The sequence below is a fragment of the Crocodylus porosus genome, unplaced genomic scaffold, assembly GCF_001723895.1.
Source record: "Crocodylus porosus isolate Cpor-Errol unplaced genomic scaffold, CroPor_comp1, whole genome shotgun sequence".
In the NCBI taxonomy this organism is placed as follows: domain Eukaryota; kingdom Metazoa; phylum Chordata; order Crocodylia; family Crocodylidae; genus Crocodylus; species Crocodylus porosus.
The window spans coordinates 97,042,683-97,060,935 of NW_017728947.1; the positions used below are offsets into that span (position 1 = coordinate 97,042,683).

Here is an 18,253-nt window from a genome sequence, read left to right on the forward strand (position 1 = left end):
GCATTATCACAGTACCTTCACATTCATAAAAATCTCTGGCTTTTTGTTTGGAGGATGATTTGGTATCTAGAGTCTTTTTTATTTTATTAACTGTGCCATTGCAGTTAACTCATCTCAACTTTGTGTAGTCTGCATAATAATTTTATTGTATGCTTTATTTAATTTGTACAAAATAAGATTGATGACTCCCTCCAAGTAGGCTGGCATTCTATGAAATGCTGCAGAAGTTAACCAAGTATGTGGTAATGTATCATGATCCAACTGGTCTGAATGCAACATATCCTTAAAAAATATTTGCATACAGTATAAATAAGGGGTGGAACAGGTTTGGATATGAGGGGTGTGCAAAATGGGCTGTATTCAATTCAGATTTGGATTCAGCCTGAATCGGGGGGCAGTGATTTGATTCATTGATTTGGATTGATATCCCAATTCAATTCAGCCGAATCTGAATCTGAACATTTGATGCTGATTCAGAGAATCAGTGATTCAGCCATAGATACAGCTTTAAAAGTTTCTTCTACATACCTCAAGGTACCAGGCGCGGCTCGTGAATGCTGAGATGGTGGGGTAGATGGAGTGTCTCACAGAAGCGTGGCCCCCTGCCCCCCCATGCTCAGTGAAAGACCCGGAAGTGGAGCAGAAATACTTCTGGTTCACTTCTGGGTCCATTGCCAAGTGTGCAGGGGTCCCTTCCCACATGCCTCCGGCTCGGCAATCAGCCACAGGGGGACCCCGGGTGCTCCTCCAGACCCAGGAGCCATCAGTTGCTGAGCTGGGTGGGGGGTCCCATGTGTGCTCCGTAGCAGCCCCAGAAGTGGACTGGAAGTGCTTCTGGTCCACTTCCGGGTCCACTGCGGAGCACACTGGGGACTCCCACACACTCCCATGGGATGCTCCATCTGCTCACCATCACAGTGTTCATGACCATCTGGTACCCTGAGGTATGTAGAAAAAACATTTAAAGCTGTGTTTATGTCTGAATCATAGAATATCTCCGAATCTCTCCAGATTGATTCAGTGGATTCTGATTTGGAGAGATTAAAGGGTCTCCTAATTCAATTCAGATTTGGAGATTCAGCCGCCAAATTGGGCCAAATTTCCGCTGAATTGAATCAACGACTGAAGCGTTGCACAGCCCTACTGGATATCCATAGTGGCATCTGAGTCACAGGTGCCAACTGTGCCTGCCTTAAGTAGTATTGGCTTGCTACTGTAGAAGCTACAAGCTAAAAATATTGGCAAACCTAATTTTCATATTGTGTGCCAGCATTTAGAGATTCTTTCACTGGATGGGAAGGGACAAGAAAGCCACAGTAGGGTAGTTCTAGTCCATACAGCATCACCAGACGTTCAGTCAGTGGAAATTTTAATCACCAGACTATTGGGCTAGTTTCTTTAGAGCCACAAAGCCTGCGGTGTTACTTCAGCATAGCTATTAATAGTTATTTGTTGCCACGTGTTCCTCAGTTATAATAATTTAACTCAACACCTTTCTCTTAGCTTGTTGTTTTAACACATATAGCATAGATGAGATTTCATTTTCTGAGGTAAAATATTTTTAGAAAGGAAAACGCAGGCTTCCAAAACATATAACATGGAAAATAAATCAGTACAGCATAAACACCTTTATTAAAATGGCGAGACAATATGCCCTGCCCCCTGCCACCTTCATGAAGGCTCAAACACACACAATATAAGCTTGCGTTAAGGAGACACCTGTCTGAGGGATGCTTTCTTTTTTTTTCTGTTTTGAAGGAGATAATATACTCAGTTTTACTCTGTAAAGAAAAACAGTCAGAAGCTCAGGCACGTAAAACCCCATTTATTTGACTAGCTGAACCTCTTGAGTCCTTGTCAAGTTCAAAAACAGAGAACAGTAAAAGGCCAGCAAATGAAGGTCTATGGTTAGAGCAGAAGCTTGCCACAACAAGGATTTCAATCTAGAAGAGAATACGTTCCTGTTATCTGGAGGTACCTATTAGCCAGATGTTTTGTATTGCACATAGTAGACAAGAAACATTTGGTCTTGGAAAAGTGCCATTCATTTAGACCTGTCGAGTTAGCAGCCTCTGTGTTAAGTGCAAAAACTTCATAGATTTTTATTTGCTCATGAAAGGCTATTTGGTCCTAAATGCCTTGGAACAGATCCACAGAATAGTCTCCCAAGTCCCAGACCTGCAGCAGAAGGGCCACCTTTTTATCTGCAAGGTCTGTGTGTTGAGAGCAAATGTGCACAGGGAGAATGCAGTGCACAGAGGTATGGAACAGAAGTACCCCAGAATAAAACAGCACTGCTCTGCAGAGACTGGAAACTGCAGAGTCCATACCATGCCATGCCATGCCATACCATGCACTGTGGAGCTTGGCTTTTTGGGGGCTCCCTGTCCAGGACCGTAGATGAAAGATTGTAGATCTACTGGCGAAACTGGAATGGGGGAGGAAAGCTGCTGGAGGGGATCACATATCAGTGAGCAGAAACAGACCCCACTCCCACAATTTGATATGAGGAACCCTGTAAAGCAGCATTGAAGGCCAGTGGCCCTCAGCCTTTCCCGACTCAAGGCACCTGTTTCGAGACTCCAGACACTCAGCAGTATAGCGATGCAGCTGGGTGCCCAGGGCACAGGGGCAATGGCAACTCCCGGTGCTGCTGGCACAAACAAGATTGCAATCATGCAGCTGCCAGTAGCAGCTGGATTTTTTTTCAGTCCCTCCCCAAAATTGCTGTCTGTGGTGGTTGCCCTGGTCTCTCTGCCCTAGGTCCCTGACAGATGTTACACTTAAGATGTGACTGGCTGACTGGCAGAGTGGGCTGCCCTTCATGCAGCCCCACCCCTTGCTGCTGATTGGTGGAGATGGGTGAGGCCGCATGAAAGGCAGCCCTCTTCGCCAATCAGGGGTGGAGGGAGAGGCTGCCGTCTTGGCTGCTTTCCTTCATGCTGGTGCCTCTCCACCACCCCATCAGGGTGCAAGGCCAAGCTGCAGTGGATGTTGGCTTCCACTGGAGTACCAGCATTTTATTTTCAGTAAGTTTTTTTTCCTGGTGTTTCTGCACAAAATTGCAGAAACTGACATTTTTCACGGTTTCCGCCAAAAATGATCCCACAATCACACCTCCTGCCATGCATGTGTGGCATATCAGGAAGTGTAATTTTGGGATCCCACATCAGATCCCATTGTGCATTTACTTTAACGTCTGTCAGGGGCCCTAGTTACACCACCGTGGGCAGTCTTCAGCAGGGTTTGAATTACGGGGAAGCTCGGGGGAGCTGATCCCCCCATAAGAGATGAGAGCCCCCTGTAAGATTTGAAAATCATAACCAGGGCGGGGGGGAGGGGCGTGTCTCCAATTTTGTTAGGGCATCGCGATGGGCAGTCCAATTTTTTTTGCAGAGTCAAAGTGTAATTCAAACCCTGCTCCTCAGAAAATGCCAGCTCTTAGCTGTCACTTGGTTTTTTGACTACTAAAAGATAATAGAGCAATTCTTCCATTGCAAAGAACCCAAAAAGACCACAACAGAGTGTTTTCTGGCCTGAATGGTTTCCTGTTTGAAATCTCTTGGTTTATCTTGTGAATTGGTGTTGGTGTTTGTACATTGTGCTTATACTGAGTGGCACCTCACAAAACCCTTAAAAGTATCTCATGGCCCACCAGGGGGTCATAGCACCCTGGCTGAGAATCAGGGGTTCACACACTTTACAGGCATAGAGCCTGGGCCTTTGAATGTGGTTTTCAGAGAGAAAAATGTGACTGAGCTGTGCTTTCATTCTCCCAGGTAACTTAGCTTAAATATCATTGCTGCTGTGGCCTGCATTCTGGTTGCTCTGTTTTTGAGTATTATGACAGGGTTTTCTTTTTTCTTTCTTTCTTTATTCTCCTGCTTTCAGCATATCTTGCTCTTTCTTGGTCTTTCATGTTTAATTGCCCACACATCAATATAAATCAAAATATAAAATTAAAATGCCATTGCTGCTAGCAACCTGAGACTGAGACTCCAAACCGAGAGTGTATAATTTATTTTGCATTAAATTAAAAATCTTCCTACTCTAATAATATTATGGGCTATATTCATTTACTTTGAAATCAAGACTCATTATAGAAACCTGTGCAAACCTAGTCTGCTAGTACTGCTGCTTGGTACTCGGTACTTGCTGTGCCTCTATCCATGAAAATGTCTTGTTATTAGTTCCATTTCAGGTCATAAGAGAATCCTTCAATGTGACTGCAAAACATTTTATACTTCAGTCATTCACACATACCTATGCAAAGTCCTTACTATTTGAAAATGTCTTCCAAAAGAAATCCAAACCTTTAAGTGTAGGAATAATCTTTCTGCAATTATTACAGGAAGCTGAAATTGTGGTTGAGGAAATAACTTGAGTGTCTTGTCCAATCCGGCTTGTCTACCATTTGAGGAGCCTCTAATTACTGCCACACCATTTAAATTCAGGTCAGTCAGTTCTCATGTAAACTCTACTGCCCCCATACTCCTAAAGCAATTGTTCCTACTGTGCCTATCTAATCCGATTAACCATCCCAGGTTCCACGTCATCTGTTTCGGAGAGTGCAAGATCCGTTTTCCACAAATCTGACATACACTGACTCTTGCTCAGCTACACATCTGTCAATGGAACTATCAGCAAGTGCAATAAGAACCTAGATTTCTCCAGGCTTTCTTTCCCAAGATACTTTTCTATGAGTCCTTGCAAATATTTCTATAGGGAATTTTGTGGTGTGAGAGAGAGTTGAGGCCTAGACAAAAGGCACTTACAGCTATGGAATCAGCACGTATACTTGTGTAAACAAGGAGCAGACAGGCAACACTAATCCTTATAGTGGGGTAATTTTACCCTATCTGGTGTAGAATTATCTTGGAAAAAATATAAAAGGTAAAATTATACCAGTGTCAGTTACACCAGAATAGGCATCATCTCTTTGCTTCCATCCTGGGGCATTGGTTTGCATAAGGAACAGAAGCTGTTCCTTGCTCTGCTACCCCTTACTAATGAGCTATTATAATACTGTCAAGTGCATGCATCTAGCCCATGATAAACGCTTGTCCATCCACTCGAAACCCTGAGGTAACTTATATGGGTGTACAAAACAGCTGTAAGTTACATGATTGAAAAATCCATCAAGTATCTGCGCCCTCAGTATATGTTGATCCAAAATGAAGGACATTTTTAGCTTTCTTCAAGCATGCCCATGACTAAACTTGTGTATTGTGGCTGTATAAGTACTACTAAACAAGATGGAAAATTTTGGATCTCTTTATTTTCAGACAGAAGGTAGGGCAGGGTGGCACCCTAGGGTGCACTGAGATGAGTGTGTATGTATGCTTTGTAGAGCTTCAAAGGCTGTTGAGGCACCACAAAATGCCTCAAATGACAGTGTACATCAAAAGGTTCTCTGTGCTGCTAATTTGCAGCAAAGAGTGAAAATTAAATACTGGGAAATCCCAGTAACTAAAAAAAAATGTTCCAAAAAAAAGTGACATGGTGCACATGGCTGCAGCGTGCATCAACTGAAACTGCAGCCAGCCAGAGCCATGCTCCAGGTTAGGCACTGTGCACCTGGATTACCACTACTGCAGCCCCGGGAGGCCCCCAGGACCCCAGAAAAGGCTGCTGGGGCCAGTCCAGGTGGCCCCACCTGGGGCAATTTGCTGTGCACCATAGCATGCCTGTATGAACATTTCCCAGGGACAAATGCAAATGGCACAACATTGGTCCCTGGGGAAACACACGTGCATGCTCATCTGGATGCACCCTTAGAAACTAACTAGTTCAAACAGGCATGAGCTTTCATAGGTAACAGTCTACTTCATGAGATGCTATGAAGGGACTTGCAGAAAGAAAGGGTTTCCATTTTTCAGAGTAATTGAAGAACACGAGCATCTTATGTGTTATGCAGTTCACATAAACAGCACTGTGGTCACATATATGCAGGGGAATCAAAAGGGCTGTCTTTATCAGAGGACTTCTTATGGTTTGTACAAGGTACAAAAATTATTTGTTTTGCTTGCATGCTTGGAAGCCAGTTTCTATCTTTATTTGGAATACTCAGATGTGCTCTGTGCTTCATACTTATTTGGCCCTAGGGTCTCCATCATAATATTAAACAGTTTCAAATCCCTTTTGGTTTTTCTCACCCTCTCCCTCTCTGAAAACCAGTGGTCTGATGTATTCCAAACACCTTTCAGTGTTTTTAAAAACAATCAAGCCTGGATGTACATCACTTTTATTTTAATATATTTTTAAATTCCATGGGAACAAATCAAAGATTGATTGGCAAATTAGATTGCCTCAGCCATGCCAGCAACAGCTAAGTTTGCAATTTGCAAAAGTCGGTAATCAAGTATTTGAGACAGTCCGTTCCCTCTGCATGTCAACTTGTGTGAGGCAAATAATCAAGTGGTAGCTGATTTTACTACAAAGCGAACCACCTTCTGTTAGCAAACTGAACTGTTACTGCCTTTAAATTGACTGAGGCCTTAGTTTGGAAGCTTTTTTCTCACTTGGTTAAAACCATATGAATTTCTGGCTGCTTGTATCTGCAGTTGCTTCTGCTGATGATTCAAATTTGTAATATTCTAAAACTTCTGGACAGTCTATCCCGGTTTGGGTAGACGTATACGTTTCTCATCCCCCTTCAAACAAAGCTCATCCCCCTTCAAACAAAGCACTAACAGGTGATGTGGTCAAACCTAGGGTCAGGCACTCTCTGCAATATAAATGCTATAATGATAATTAGCAGACAGCATTTTCCCATATTGATGGAAATGGATACATTTTCTAGTAAAATCATTCCTGAAAATATGACCCTGCTTTTTCATTAGCTATAGAACTGGTAGAAGAGACTTCAAAGAGAGACACTCAGTTCTCTCAAGTTTTTTTTTTCACTAACTCTAGAAAAATATGGCTTGGAAGTATACTTGTCTCTTCCCACCTCTTTATTTCAATATATTGCATGCAAGTCTATACCTAGCTGGGCCCAATACCTTTCCTAATATCTTATTCCAGGACTCAGCTTTATCACACTGTTCATCTTCTACTATCACCCCTGAAAGTCCAGTGCTTTGCTTTAGTTCAGTCCTCCCCTCTGGCCACCCTTTCCTGCTGAATCTGGTGTCATCCAACCTGTTCTTACTGTCAGGTTTCCTGTTGGCTGGACACTTTTACTTACTTTACTCTTACCTAGAGGTTTGTGAATGAGATTATATGGTGTGGTTACCTGCAAGAGCAGGGCATTAGATTGATTACAGAGGTCTCTTCTAGTTTTATGTTCTTATCACTTCGGATTGTTTCATGTCTCTGACCACAGGCCACTACACCAGCTCAGAAACTGCACAAGTGGCAGGGGAGCCACAGAAAGCTTTCTGTTCCTCATCTCTGCTAGCTTTTCCCAGAGTAACCAATTCTCTCCCTGTGATGTCTTTTTGAGGATTAGGTACAGGAGGTGGCTGAGAACATGGAGTAGTATAGTCTTGTACTGACAGGCTTAAATGACAATATGTCTACATGGCAATTAAAGGTGTGACTGCAGCATAAGTAGACATGCCTGCACCATGCCAAATCTAGCTAGCATGGAAAATTATAGTAGTGAAGTAGTAGTGGCTTGGATTTCAGTGTGGGTTATGCTAGCCTGCTGGGTACGTGCTAGGGTTGTTAGCACTTGCTGAAGTTCACATGGCTGCATTTTCACTTACCCATACCAGCTAAATGAAAACTAGCATAGGCCTGTTCAGCTATGCTGGAATCACAGCTGTGAATGGGAAAGATTGCCACCAAAGAGAGCTCACTATTGCTACAACTGTTGGAGCTGCTTGTCAGGAAATTCTTAGAAAAAAGGGGGGGAAACCCTTGGACAAATGCAGGGCAAGACCATTTTCTTCCTTATATGTGCAGAGAACTTTATCTGTAACAAGCAGTAGGAAGGTTGCCAAAACTAGAGGACATTCATATATCCCAAATGTCACTAATCTACAACAAAGAACATTTTACTAAATGACAGCAGTAGGGCACTCAGACTGTGGGGGCTCGTAAAGCTTTTAAAAACCCATTAATAAATAAGCAAATATATTACCTTTTCCAGATTAACCCAAAGAACCCCATAAAAAAGCCCAACATGATGAGCACTCTGAATCCTTGGTTTCTATTGCTGACTCTGCCACTGACTCCATGTGTGTAGCCAAGACTGTAGGCAAGACGGTTCATCTAATTTCCATCATCTTTTAATTAACAATAATCTCTGGTTCCTTTGCAGAATGTTTGTGAGACTGCTCAGTCATGGTGGTAAATTACGGAAAGCAGCTCCAACGAATGATGTTATAGAAAGTGCTATTTTTATTGCTTTTAAAGTACAAAAAAGAACTTAAAAACAGGAGAGAGCCACACAGTTATTTTTTATAACTATGATTAAACAAACATATTTATGAACTAATTTTACCACTTCTGGGAAACTGAGATGAAAAACTGGCATTACTGAGGGTAGTTACCTATTTAAACCTAGCACATGGGACCACAACATTTCTTGTGTTTCTGGACTGTTTGAATCTAGGATGACTGATTCTTAAGGTTTCTGGATTGCCATTTACAGCAGAGCAGTATGTGGAGTCTGGAAAAAGAGACTGTCTATGGTATTGGAATCTGGCTCCTGAACTTGAAAAAAAGATAAAATAATTTGTTGTTGGATGGTCTTTCATTTAAAGATTTGAAAAGACTTTAAAAACTTAGTGTCATAACTGTATCCTGTGCAAGGCAGGAGATTATTATTACCTTTTTATTTTAAAAGGGGTACAGTGAAGAATAGAATGTCACACAGTGAATCTGTTATAGTTTTGCCAAGAGTACCCAAAAGAAATCTAATCTGTGGCTTTACTGTGTATAAAATCTGATCTCTAAATGTGCATGAACAATCTTTTAAGTAGCTGCATTTTGGATGCACATAAAATATGCATCTGTATATCTTGAGTCATGCAGATCATGTACTGAATTGGATAGACCCCCTTGAAAACATAGCACTTGGGGTGTGGACACATGGCAATTGCTATGGTGCAATTTTACCTTGCGTTTTACTCTTTGGTAAATGTATTCCTAGTAAGGAGCAAAAACACGACCAGCTCTCCTAAGTTGACTGCCCACAGTAGATAATATCAAAGCACTAAATCGTTGTATGGCCAAGAGCCACATTCAGCAAAAGGCTTCTCTGTGATGAATCAACTAGAGGAACAGACACATGACACACTATGAGTGCATCTACACATTGCCCTATGTTGATGTAGCAAAGTTCTGCATCACTGTACAGCACACTACAGCCATGTAGCAATCACACGGGTCTATATGTGATCACCAGATGTGTTGCCATAACAGTGTGCTTCATGGTTATAGTATGCTGCTACAGTGAAATAGCAGGAAAATCTGTGCGCTGTGTGCATGGCACAGTAACTACCCATACTGTATCATGCTTTAGTACTTGCCAAAGGAAGTACCAAAGCACAGCGCCATAGCAATGTCACTGTACGGCGCCATGTAGATACACCTTGTAAGTAGTAATTTTTCCTGGTACTTGCTCTTCTGTTGCATTTTTCAAGAGGTAGCATTATCCTGGATTTACATGATTTACCGTGTGTGGGGTTTGTGGCATATGTTGTGTGTTGCCCCAACATACAATATGTGATAAAGTTAGTTTTCTACATGGAAAGTCTACCTTGTGTGTCACTCTTAGAAACTACAATGGTAAGAACCTAACCGACCAGACCACACACATTTTAAAACTTATTTTCAATTGTATACCATAGGGCTGAAAAGCTCAGCCTTGTTTATAGACATGGTAGAGCACTGAATCCAAAAACTGTGCTTAAAAGGTTGTAGTCAGTGGTAATTAATGTTTAAAGTGTCTGTATAAGCGTACACAGCCAACCTACGTAAATGCAGATCCCCAAGAGATTTGTGATTAGTAGTTAGCCTTACTTCCTGCCTAATCTATTGGTACTTCCCAGATGTTGTAAATACTCCTATGTACTGCTAAGAATTATTCACAGTGGGAAGATTTCATTTCAGCAATCATTTTTCTAGCTGACATTTTAGAGCATAATAGCATGTTTGCACTTCCAAAGAAAGTTCTCCACACATCTAACTACATTTTGGCAGTTTTTTGACCCCCTCTTCCTGTTAACCGCATCCACCTCTAAGGCTGGAATCGTGGTGACGAGGACAGAATAGAACACAGCAGGTCACCACGGCTCCTTGCTCGGCAAGTGGTATTTACTGAGCGAGGTGATGTGAGCATCAGTTTCTGAGCACACCAAACCAGAGAAACATAACATTGTCTACCACACAGCAAGGTGGGCTTTATGTATCAGCACAGAACAACAGTGCTCAGCTTTTGTGCGAGCTGAATAGAATACACCAGTAGTGCTCAACTTATGGCCCACAGACCATATCTGGCCCCCAAAATGCGGCTCAGCTTGGAGTGTCCTCTGCCCTCCCCTGCCCTGCACCATGTTGCTGATCCCCTCTGCAGCCCTCCCTGTTCTGTTTTCTTTTTCTCTTCCTCTGCAGCCTTGCCTCTGACATTGGTAGCCACTTTCTTCCCCCACCTCTCTCCCTCCCTGCTCCACTACCAGAGGGGAGTGGTGGCCTGTGATGCAGCCAGGCCACAGGCACCCAAACTGTCACTGTAAGGTTGAGGTCCACTGGAATACAGCTTTAATTAAAAAATAGGGTGGATCCATGGGTCAACACTACAGGACCTTGAGCTATCTTTCTCTTCTAGGACCTGCTGTACTCTGCTTTGTGGGATCTTCAGAGGCTTGCTCACATACAGTAAGACTTCTAAAAGAAAACAAGTTTAAAAATCTTCAGATACGTGGCTTTATGGGCTTCTGGGGCTGACATTTTGGCATCAGTTACTATGAGTGTGATTCTATGCAGCTTTTCTTGATACTTCATAAGGTTCAGGATTTGCACTTTGAAATGCACAGCAGAATGCAAGTCTGGAGCTATTTAACTTTTATTAGAGCCCTGAATTCTCATTCAGAGTTTCAACTGGGCAGATGAAACCCAAATAAATGTATTTCCTAACTCTCTCTTGATGGCCCAACAGATGATCTCATTTCATTCTCTGCCGCACACCTTACTTTCTCTTTCTTTTACAAGTCTTAGATGTAATTCTTTTACCCTACTTCTAACAAAATCCACAATATCTGAATGCCTTGGTCTCCTCACTAGCCTTGCCTCACTCTAGTTTCTGGCATGCTTTGTGCTCTTTCCATGTGGCCAGAAATCTCTTCCTCCTGCTGAGGTATGACACCTCTCCCTGCTTGCCACTCAGAGAGTAAGGCAGAAGCTGGTAAGAGCCGAAGCAGAGAACATACAGGGTGCAGTGTAGCAGTGACTCTTTCCATCATACGTTTTTCCATCTGCCAGCTGTAAAATAGACCTCACAGATGCAAAGAGTACCATGTTGCAGACCCACTGAAATCAAGGGCACTGACCTTACAGTCCTTTGTATGTATGCATTACTTTTCCAGTCTAGATCTCACAGGCTTGTGCATTTCTTATATTGGTAGAGTGACAGTCTGTTTCCATTTTCTAAATTGCTACCAGTGAGTCCAGTTCATGTGAGAGTGAGAGACAATTATCACTTGCATGAGGCAGGCAGTGTTTAGGCTGCAGCAGTCCAACTTCCCTGCCTCGCTCTGCTAGAATCCTTCTGTCCTGCCCTATTGTTCTGCTCCTGAGCCTCTTTGAGGTGAGAGTGGGATGTGAACAAACACTGCTATGGAGAATTTTTATGTACAGAAAAACATAAACAAAATGCTTAAGTATTAGGATGGTGACACAGATTGACCCTTTTCTGGAAGTCAATGGCAAAACACTCATTCCTTCAATGGGGTGGAATCAGTCTACAGGTGTGTGACACGGGGCTGTTTCAGTCACAGTACTCCTTCCAAATTCATTGGTTTGGGAGCTATAAATACAAGACAGCTGCAGAATCAGGGTCCTAGAATTACAGAAGTGGAGTTCTCCTCTCCCTTTGCTCTCATTTTGAATGTCTTTCTGAACTTCATTCATCACTTGGGCTCCATAGCCTGTTGCTGCCTAGAGCAAGAACCATGTTTGTTGAAAGTAGAGGCCAAAACATACTCTGAAGTCATGTTTGTCCACGTGCCTGACTGTGCACACAGATGAGCGCATAAATGCTCATCTCCTTGCACCATTGACCGATTTGTATATCAAAATCTGGGTATGGGTGCATAAGCCTGTTCCAAAACAGTCTAAAAGTTTTATATAATACTGGGCCAAATCCTGAGGTGCTTACTCAGTGGTGACTCAGGCAAAACTTATGATATATCCCATTTTTAACAAACTGCGCACATCAGTAACCACAGTACATTGTGCAGAGTTCCTTACCAGGCTGAACATGGATAGCCCTTGACTCTTGTGCGACAGCACGCAGTCTAGAGTTGTAACACCAAAGCTGCCTTTGTCAGTATATGATACTATGAACTTTCACAACATGCATCTAAACCAAGTCTGCTGTAAGAGTTAATCCTTCCCACTCTTTTCCAACTAAAACTCCAGCAGCGTGATGTGCTTCCTGTCCAGAATTCTTCAAGTGCTAGTTTCAAATCTCTGTTCTTTTACAACTGCGCACGACCACCCTTTCAGAGCTGTTCCCAGAGTTCTGCAACTTCCCTGTATCTCCTTAACAAATTTAGCAGTTCCTTTAAAAGTTAATGAATCGAAAAAGTTGTGCTTTATGTGTTAATTCTCATGTCTCAATAGAGTCTTTCCAGAGAAATCTGGACTTGTTCAGTGAAAAGGAACAAGAGTCCTTTAGCTATTTCTGGAGATAAAAGCCTTGTAAAATATTCTGCAGATAATCAAGAGTTCAGCATTTCCTTATACACGCTATTGTATTTAGCAGACTGTCTTAATAAAAAATGGCTACAATTCTTGCTTTTTTAAAATTTCCTTTGCAACATGCACAATATCCCCCAAAGCAGACTTACATTTGGACATGAGATGGGAAACTTATGTTTATAAAAGCTATCTCCGTTTGCTTAAAGCAAGAAGATGTGCTGAGAAACAGGTTCAGTCTGACAACATTTTAAACATGGAGAGACAGGATTTATCTGGCAAGTTCAGAAATATAAAACAGAAAACGAACACCAATAGTACAGCATCACATTGAAACAAACCACAGTAATTATATGCTTTGAAGTCAAGCCTATATGTTCTTTAGCTTTTTCATGAATTATTGATCCACCTTTCTCATTAAAACAGACTGGCATGCTCTTGCCGAAAATGGACAAGTGACTACAACATTTATATAATCAAATATACTCTGCATCTGGTGATGAAAACACGTTTGTGTGTAGAATTTCCCTTCTGAATTAACATGTCTGCAAAACAGATTTACTAGCATTACCACAGTCATTTTCTATTGTCTCTAGAACATTGCTCTTCTGTTGCATTATTGTGCAATCTGAAATTTTACACTGATCATATAAAGCAAAATATTTTTGAGACTGTATCACTTATTAGACACTAGAATATTTCTTGCCTATAATGAGATGTAAATAAACTGTCTGGCTTACCTTATTTTCTCCATTTCTGCCGCAGAGGCCTACAAGAAATCAAATAATAGGAACAAGTGAATGAAGGAAAAGATTCACTCTGCAGATTTATGCATAGTTTAGGTTTTCCAAATGGTTCTCGACAAGTGTCTACAAAGCGACGGTAAGCGAACCCCACATCTGCATTAGCAGAAAATAACATTGACAGATTAACTCAGAAATAATGCAGCACGCTGCAGGAACACTGTATACCGAGGAGCCATGGGCAACAGAATGACTCAGTTGTAGCGCTGAGGCAGAAAATGAAAAAAGCAAGTAACAGGTTAGTATGCCTATTGGATTTCACAGAAAAAGTTGAAATACAGTGCTACCCTGTGCATCATGAGCACCATGGAAGCATTCTGCTGGCTGTAAAACTGAAGTGTCTGAATCTCATGGTAATTTGAGTTTAACTCATAATGTGTCACAGATTTTAACAGCTAGAATGGACATGAGCATAGCATCCTCAGCAGGAGTTTTGGGTAATCAAATTAGTTTGTGCAAGTAATATGCTGTCTTTACAATTAGCAGCTCAGTTATTGTCTCCTTTTCATTAACGCTTTCATTCCTGCTTACCAAGCTCTATTGTTTAGCACCAGGGTTTGAATTACAGGGGAGCTGGGGGCGGGGAGGGGAGGACTGACACTGCCCTAAGAGACGAGAGACCCCTGTAAGATTTGAAAATCATAACCTGGAGGGGGTCTCTGATTTTATTAGGGCATCATGATGGGCAGCCCAATTTTTTTTTGCAGACCCCTCCAAGAGTCAAAGTGTAATTTGAACCCTGTTTCGCACCATCCGATCCTTGATTCCTGTTTACCATGGCTGTAGCATGGAACACCATTAACCCTTTGCTGTCTGTTTATCATAGCTATAGCAAAGAACTGCATTAACTCCTTGATTCCTGTTTCTTATAACTACAGCCCTAATTTAACATTTGATTCATGCTGAATACTCCAATAGAGTATAATTACATTAATTCCTTACCACATCTGCACTATAAATTCCTTTATGTCCTTTATTTCCTTTTATGATATTAGTAGCTTTGAATCTTGTTAACCCTTCTCATGACCACTTTCTCATTCAACCTTCTCCCATGTAGCTGCTCAATGTCTGTTTTGCCTCCAGTTACTGTACTACTAAAACAGAACCTCATTGCCCCCCTCGGATCTTGTTTATTGTAAGTAGAAGAAGAAACCTCAGAGAAATTCAGTCCCTAGATTTTAAGATTAATTCCAGCCTGGCAAAATTTCACACTAAAAGCATTACCTATTAATCATTAGTGTTTTAAACAGTATGGATTAATAACTAGCAGTGGTATTAAATAACAAATAGATAAAATTCAAAGATTAATTTTATAGAAATGTAAATGTCATCAATTAGGCAGCAGGATTTATATGTCACATTGCCCAATAAAACATCCCAAATGGCAAATTCTTGGTTACTCATTATGTCACCTATTTTCCTTCTGTTCATTTACTTTAGATGTGCACCGTAGATGAAGTCATTCATCATACCCATGTATGCATGATGATTTCTAATGACACACATAAGGAATCATAGAGAATCCAGTGATTCATTCTTGTGAATATAACTTGGTACACAAGATGCCAGCAGTTGGAAAAGCCATTTTTAGCTCCACAGTAATAGGTGTAGTGCATACTATGCAGTCACAGCACGTTTTCTGAAAGCCCAGGGTTGTCAATGGCAAATCCTAGATTTCTGAGATTTAAGAAATTACCTTGGGATCTAAGTTTGGTTTTCTTTAGTCATACCTTTATATTTCATTTATAATACTACCTTTTGCCTTTTGAATAAATGATACTTCATAGCCGTGGTATAAAATTGTAATTGATGGGGGTTTATTAGGTCTGGAATGGCAGGGGGGCAGATCCTCTGAGATATCACTGTTTTTATCACTTGACTTCCCCTGCATTTATCCTCAAAGACCCTGCCTAATGATGTTGCTCCCTCCAGTTAAGGAAGGGTGGACACAGCTCCCTCCTGAGTTATTCAGTGTCGCTGTGAGTGTGAGCTGCAGGGGTCACTCAGGAAGAGTGAATACCATGTGGAACTTAGTTCATTGTTTCTATTATGCTGCTGGTTTCTAGTGGCACAGGGGGGAAAATGATTGAACTAGACAATTGTCCAGTGCTTTGTTTTCTGCTGCATTTGCAGAATTGGGATGAGGGCAGTTTTGTATAGTTAAAATGCAGGACTTCTAACTAACCTCTTTTTTCTGCCTGTGCTATCGATCTAATGTTTGGAAGTGGGTGAGTCATTCAGAGGGCTGTGCAAATAACTTTTATTTTTTTGTTTGGCTGCTAAATCAAAAAATTAAAGAAGTTCTTTGATTCAACTTGTGGTTTTTCTTTCAGCTGCTCTTTGAAGCAAAAACAAATAATAAACCCCAAAACAAACAAAAAATGCTCAAGCCCATTGTGCACCTCACTCTTTGTGAATCTTAAGGTTTTTTCTGGGCAGGTGGTATAAGTGCCATTTTTATTTCCCTTGTTATGTAATAGCATAGCTGTTAGAGCACTTGTGCAGGATACAAGAGAACTGGGTTTAAGTCTCCCTTTTAATCGAGGGAATTTAAATCTATATCTTCTGCCTCCCAGGCAAAAGGCTTAGTCACCATGTAGTACTATAATGTTAGGTATTCCTCAATGGGATGCTCTTGATCCCTCCTGTAGATAACGTTCCACTTAGAAACAACAACGGAATCTAGGTATCTTACCACACAGATAAGTGTCCTAAGCACCCAGATAGATAGCCCTTCTTTTGCTGTATTGCTAGTCCAGTATTTTATTATGAGCACCTCCATGTCTGAATGCCTATAGCATTGTGGGATTCTCTTGGGAGACAGGAGAAGGTGGGATCAAAGCCCTTTAAGCAAAAGGGGAGCTGAACCCAGGTCTCTCACAATCTGGATGAATGCTCTGACCTCTGAGCTGTTGAGTAAAGCTAAGTATAGATAGTCAAAAAGCCCAAGGCTGAATCAGTTCAGTCTTCACAGGTTAGTCTGAACTGCATAGATTGAATCAATAAGCAAGTGAACAGACATTCACTTTTGATTCCGGAAACACGGCCACATGCCTGAAGTGGCTCAAGCCAGAAGCCGGCGGGATGCTAGAACACACCTCTGTGCTCCACTGGAGCAGACAGCATGGTCCAAGGCTAGCCCACCTGCCCTGTGATGCGGGGGAGGGTGGTTGTGGAGGTGCAAAGCATCCTGTGATGTTGGAGGACTGAGTTAACTTGAATCTGGAGGGGATCTGGCACAGAAGTTCAATAAGCTGATTTAACATAAATCAGTTAAGTCCATCCAGGTTTATCTTAAACTGGCTTTGACCATTTTGAAAGCAGTTTATGTGCATTGAACTTCTGTTGTGTTACAGATTTTACAGATCCGGCCTGCCATCGGAGGTGGTTTAAGCACCTACATCGAACACCTTCAAGAGCAAATTGGATGCTTATCTTGCTGGGATTCTATGACCGCAGGTGACTTCCTGCCCTTTGGGCGGGGGGCTGGACTCGATGATCTTCTGAGGTCCCTTCCAGCCCTAATGTCTATGAAATCTATGAACCGGGTTCTAATTATTTATATTGGCTTATGTGTAATTTCTGTCTCTACCCTAAGACTTGTGGCAGAAGAACCATGAATGTACCCCAATTTTTTTTTTCTGGCCAAAAGTTCTCAGTGACTTTGATCTAACTTCACATAGTTTCCATCTGATTGAAACCACATTTTTTTGGAAATACATTATTAAAAAAAGATCACCCATCTGTAGTTATTTACATAGAGGATCTCAGGTTCTCTGTCTGTAAAACGGGGATAATTAGACCAAGTAACTGCACTTTACAGAAGTGCCATTAGCACATAATCTGAGACTGTCTGTGATATGTTCTGATACCCTCAGTTTGAAGGCAACAGAAGAAGTACCAAGTATTCATTAGGCTAATTACAAATTAGATTGTGAACTCCTGAAGCATTGTGTGTGTACAATATGAGGTAAGAACCACAGGGAGAATGCTGTTTGGTGGCCTTTGGAAGCTATCACATTATTTCTGTTACAATTACCAGTATGAAAATGAAATGTAATTTAGATTAGGGGATTGCAATATTTTGTACACATGTTCATAACTTCAATTTGTTGGCAAGCTAGAACTGGTTTACTAGATACCGTCCACTAGGCATCTGATGAAGAAGACAATACAGTTTTTTTTTTCAGAACCTGAACTGTTTATCTTGAAGATCCTGAATAGGTTTTAAGATGGTGATCTGAAACTGTAAGGCCTCAAATGGCTTGAGACTAGCCTATCTGAAGGACTGCAGAATTTTTCCCTGAGGAATTGAATTCACCAAAAATGCACCTGCAGTCCATGAAAAATATCTCTGGTCTTTTGTTTGGCAGCTGTCTCCTGCTCCGCTTTGTGCCCACCCCCCAAAATAAAATGGGGGAGGTTGATTGAAAAATTTCAGTTTTATTTGACATTGACATTTTCAGTAAGGGAAAAAAATGTAGTTTCTGACTAGTTCTTGCTGCCACAGCTATAGTCAGTAGAAGTACTGATGTTAGATCCTCCTCTGTGAACCTAGAGGGGGCAGCTAGGAAGACTCT

At 41.6% G+C, this 18,253-nt stretch overlaps 1 protein-coding gene across 3 annotated transcripts in view; it reads right to left on the reverse strand.

Annotated features, from left to right (window-relative positions):
• Window positions 1-18,253, reverse strand: part of BEGAIN (brain enriched guanylate kinase associated) — a 267,639-nt gene that overhangs the window by 172,313 nt on the left and 77,073 nt on the right. For 2 of the 3 annotated variants that reach the window (XM_019552520.1, XM_019552521.1), the window contains exon 2: window positions 13,611-13,639. In XM_019552520.1, coding sequence (XP_019408065.1) covers window positions 13,611-13,624 — 14 coding nt within the window. In that variant the 5' untranslated portion in view covers window positions 13,625-13,639. Of the gene's footprint in view, window positions 1-13,610; window positions 13,841-18,253 lie in introns of those variants that run through there. The other variant, XM_019552523.1, reaches the window with a different exon arrangement.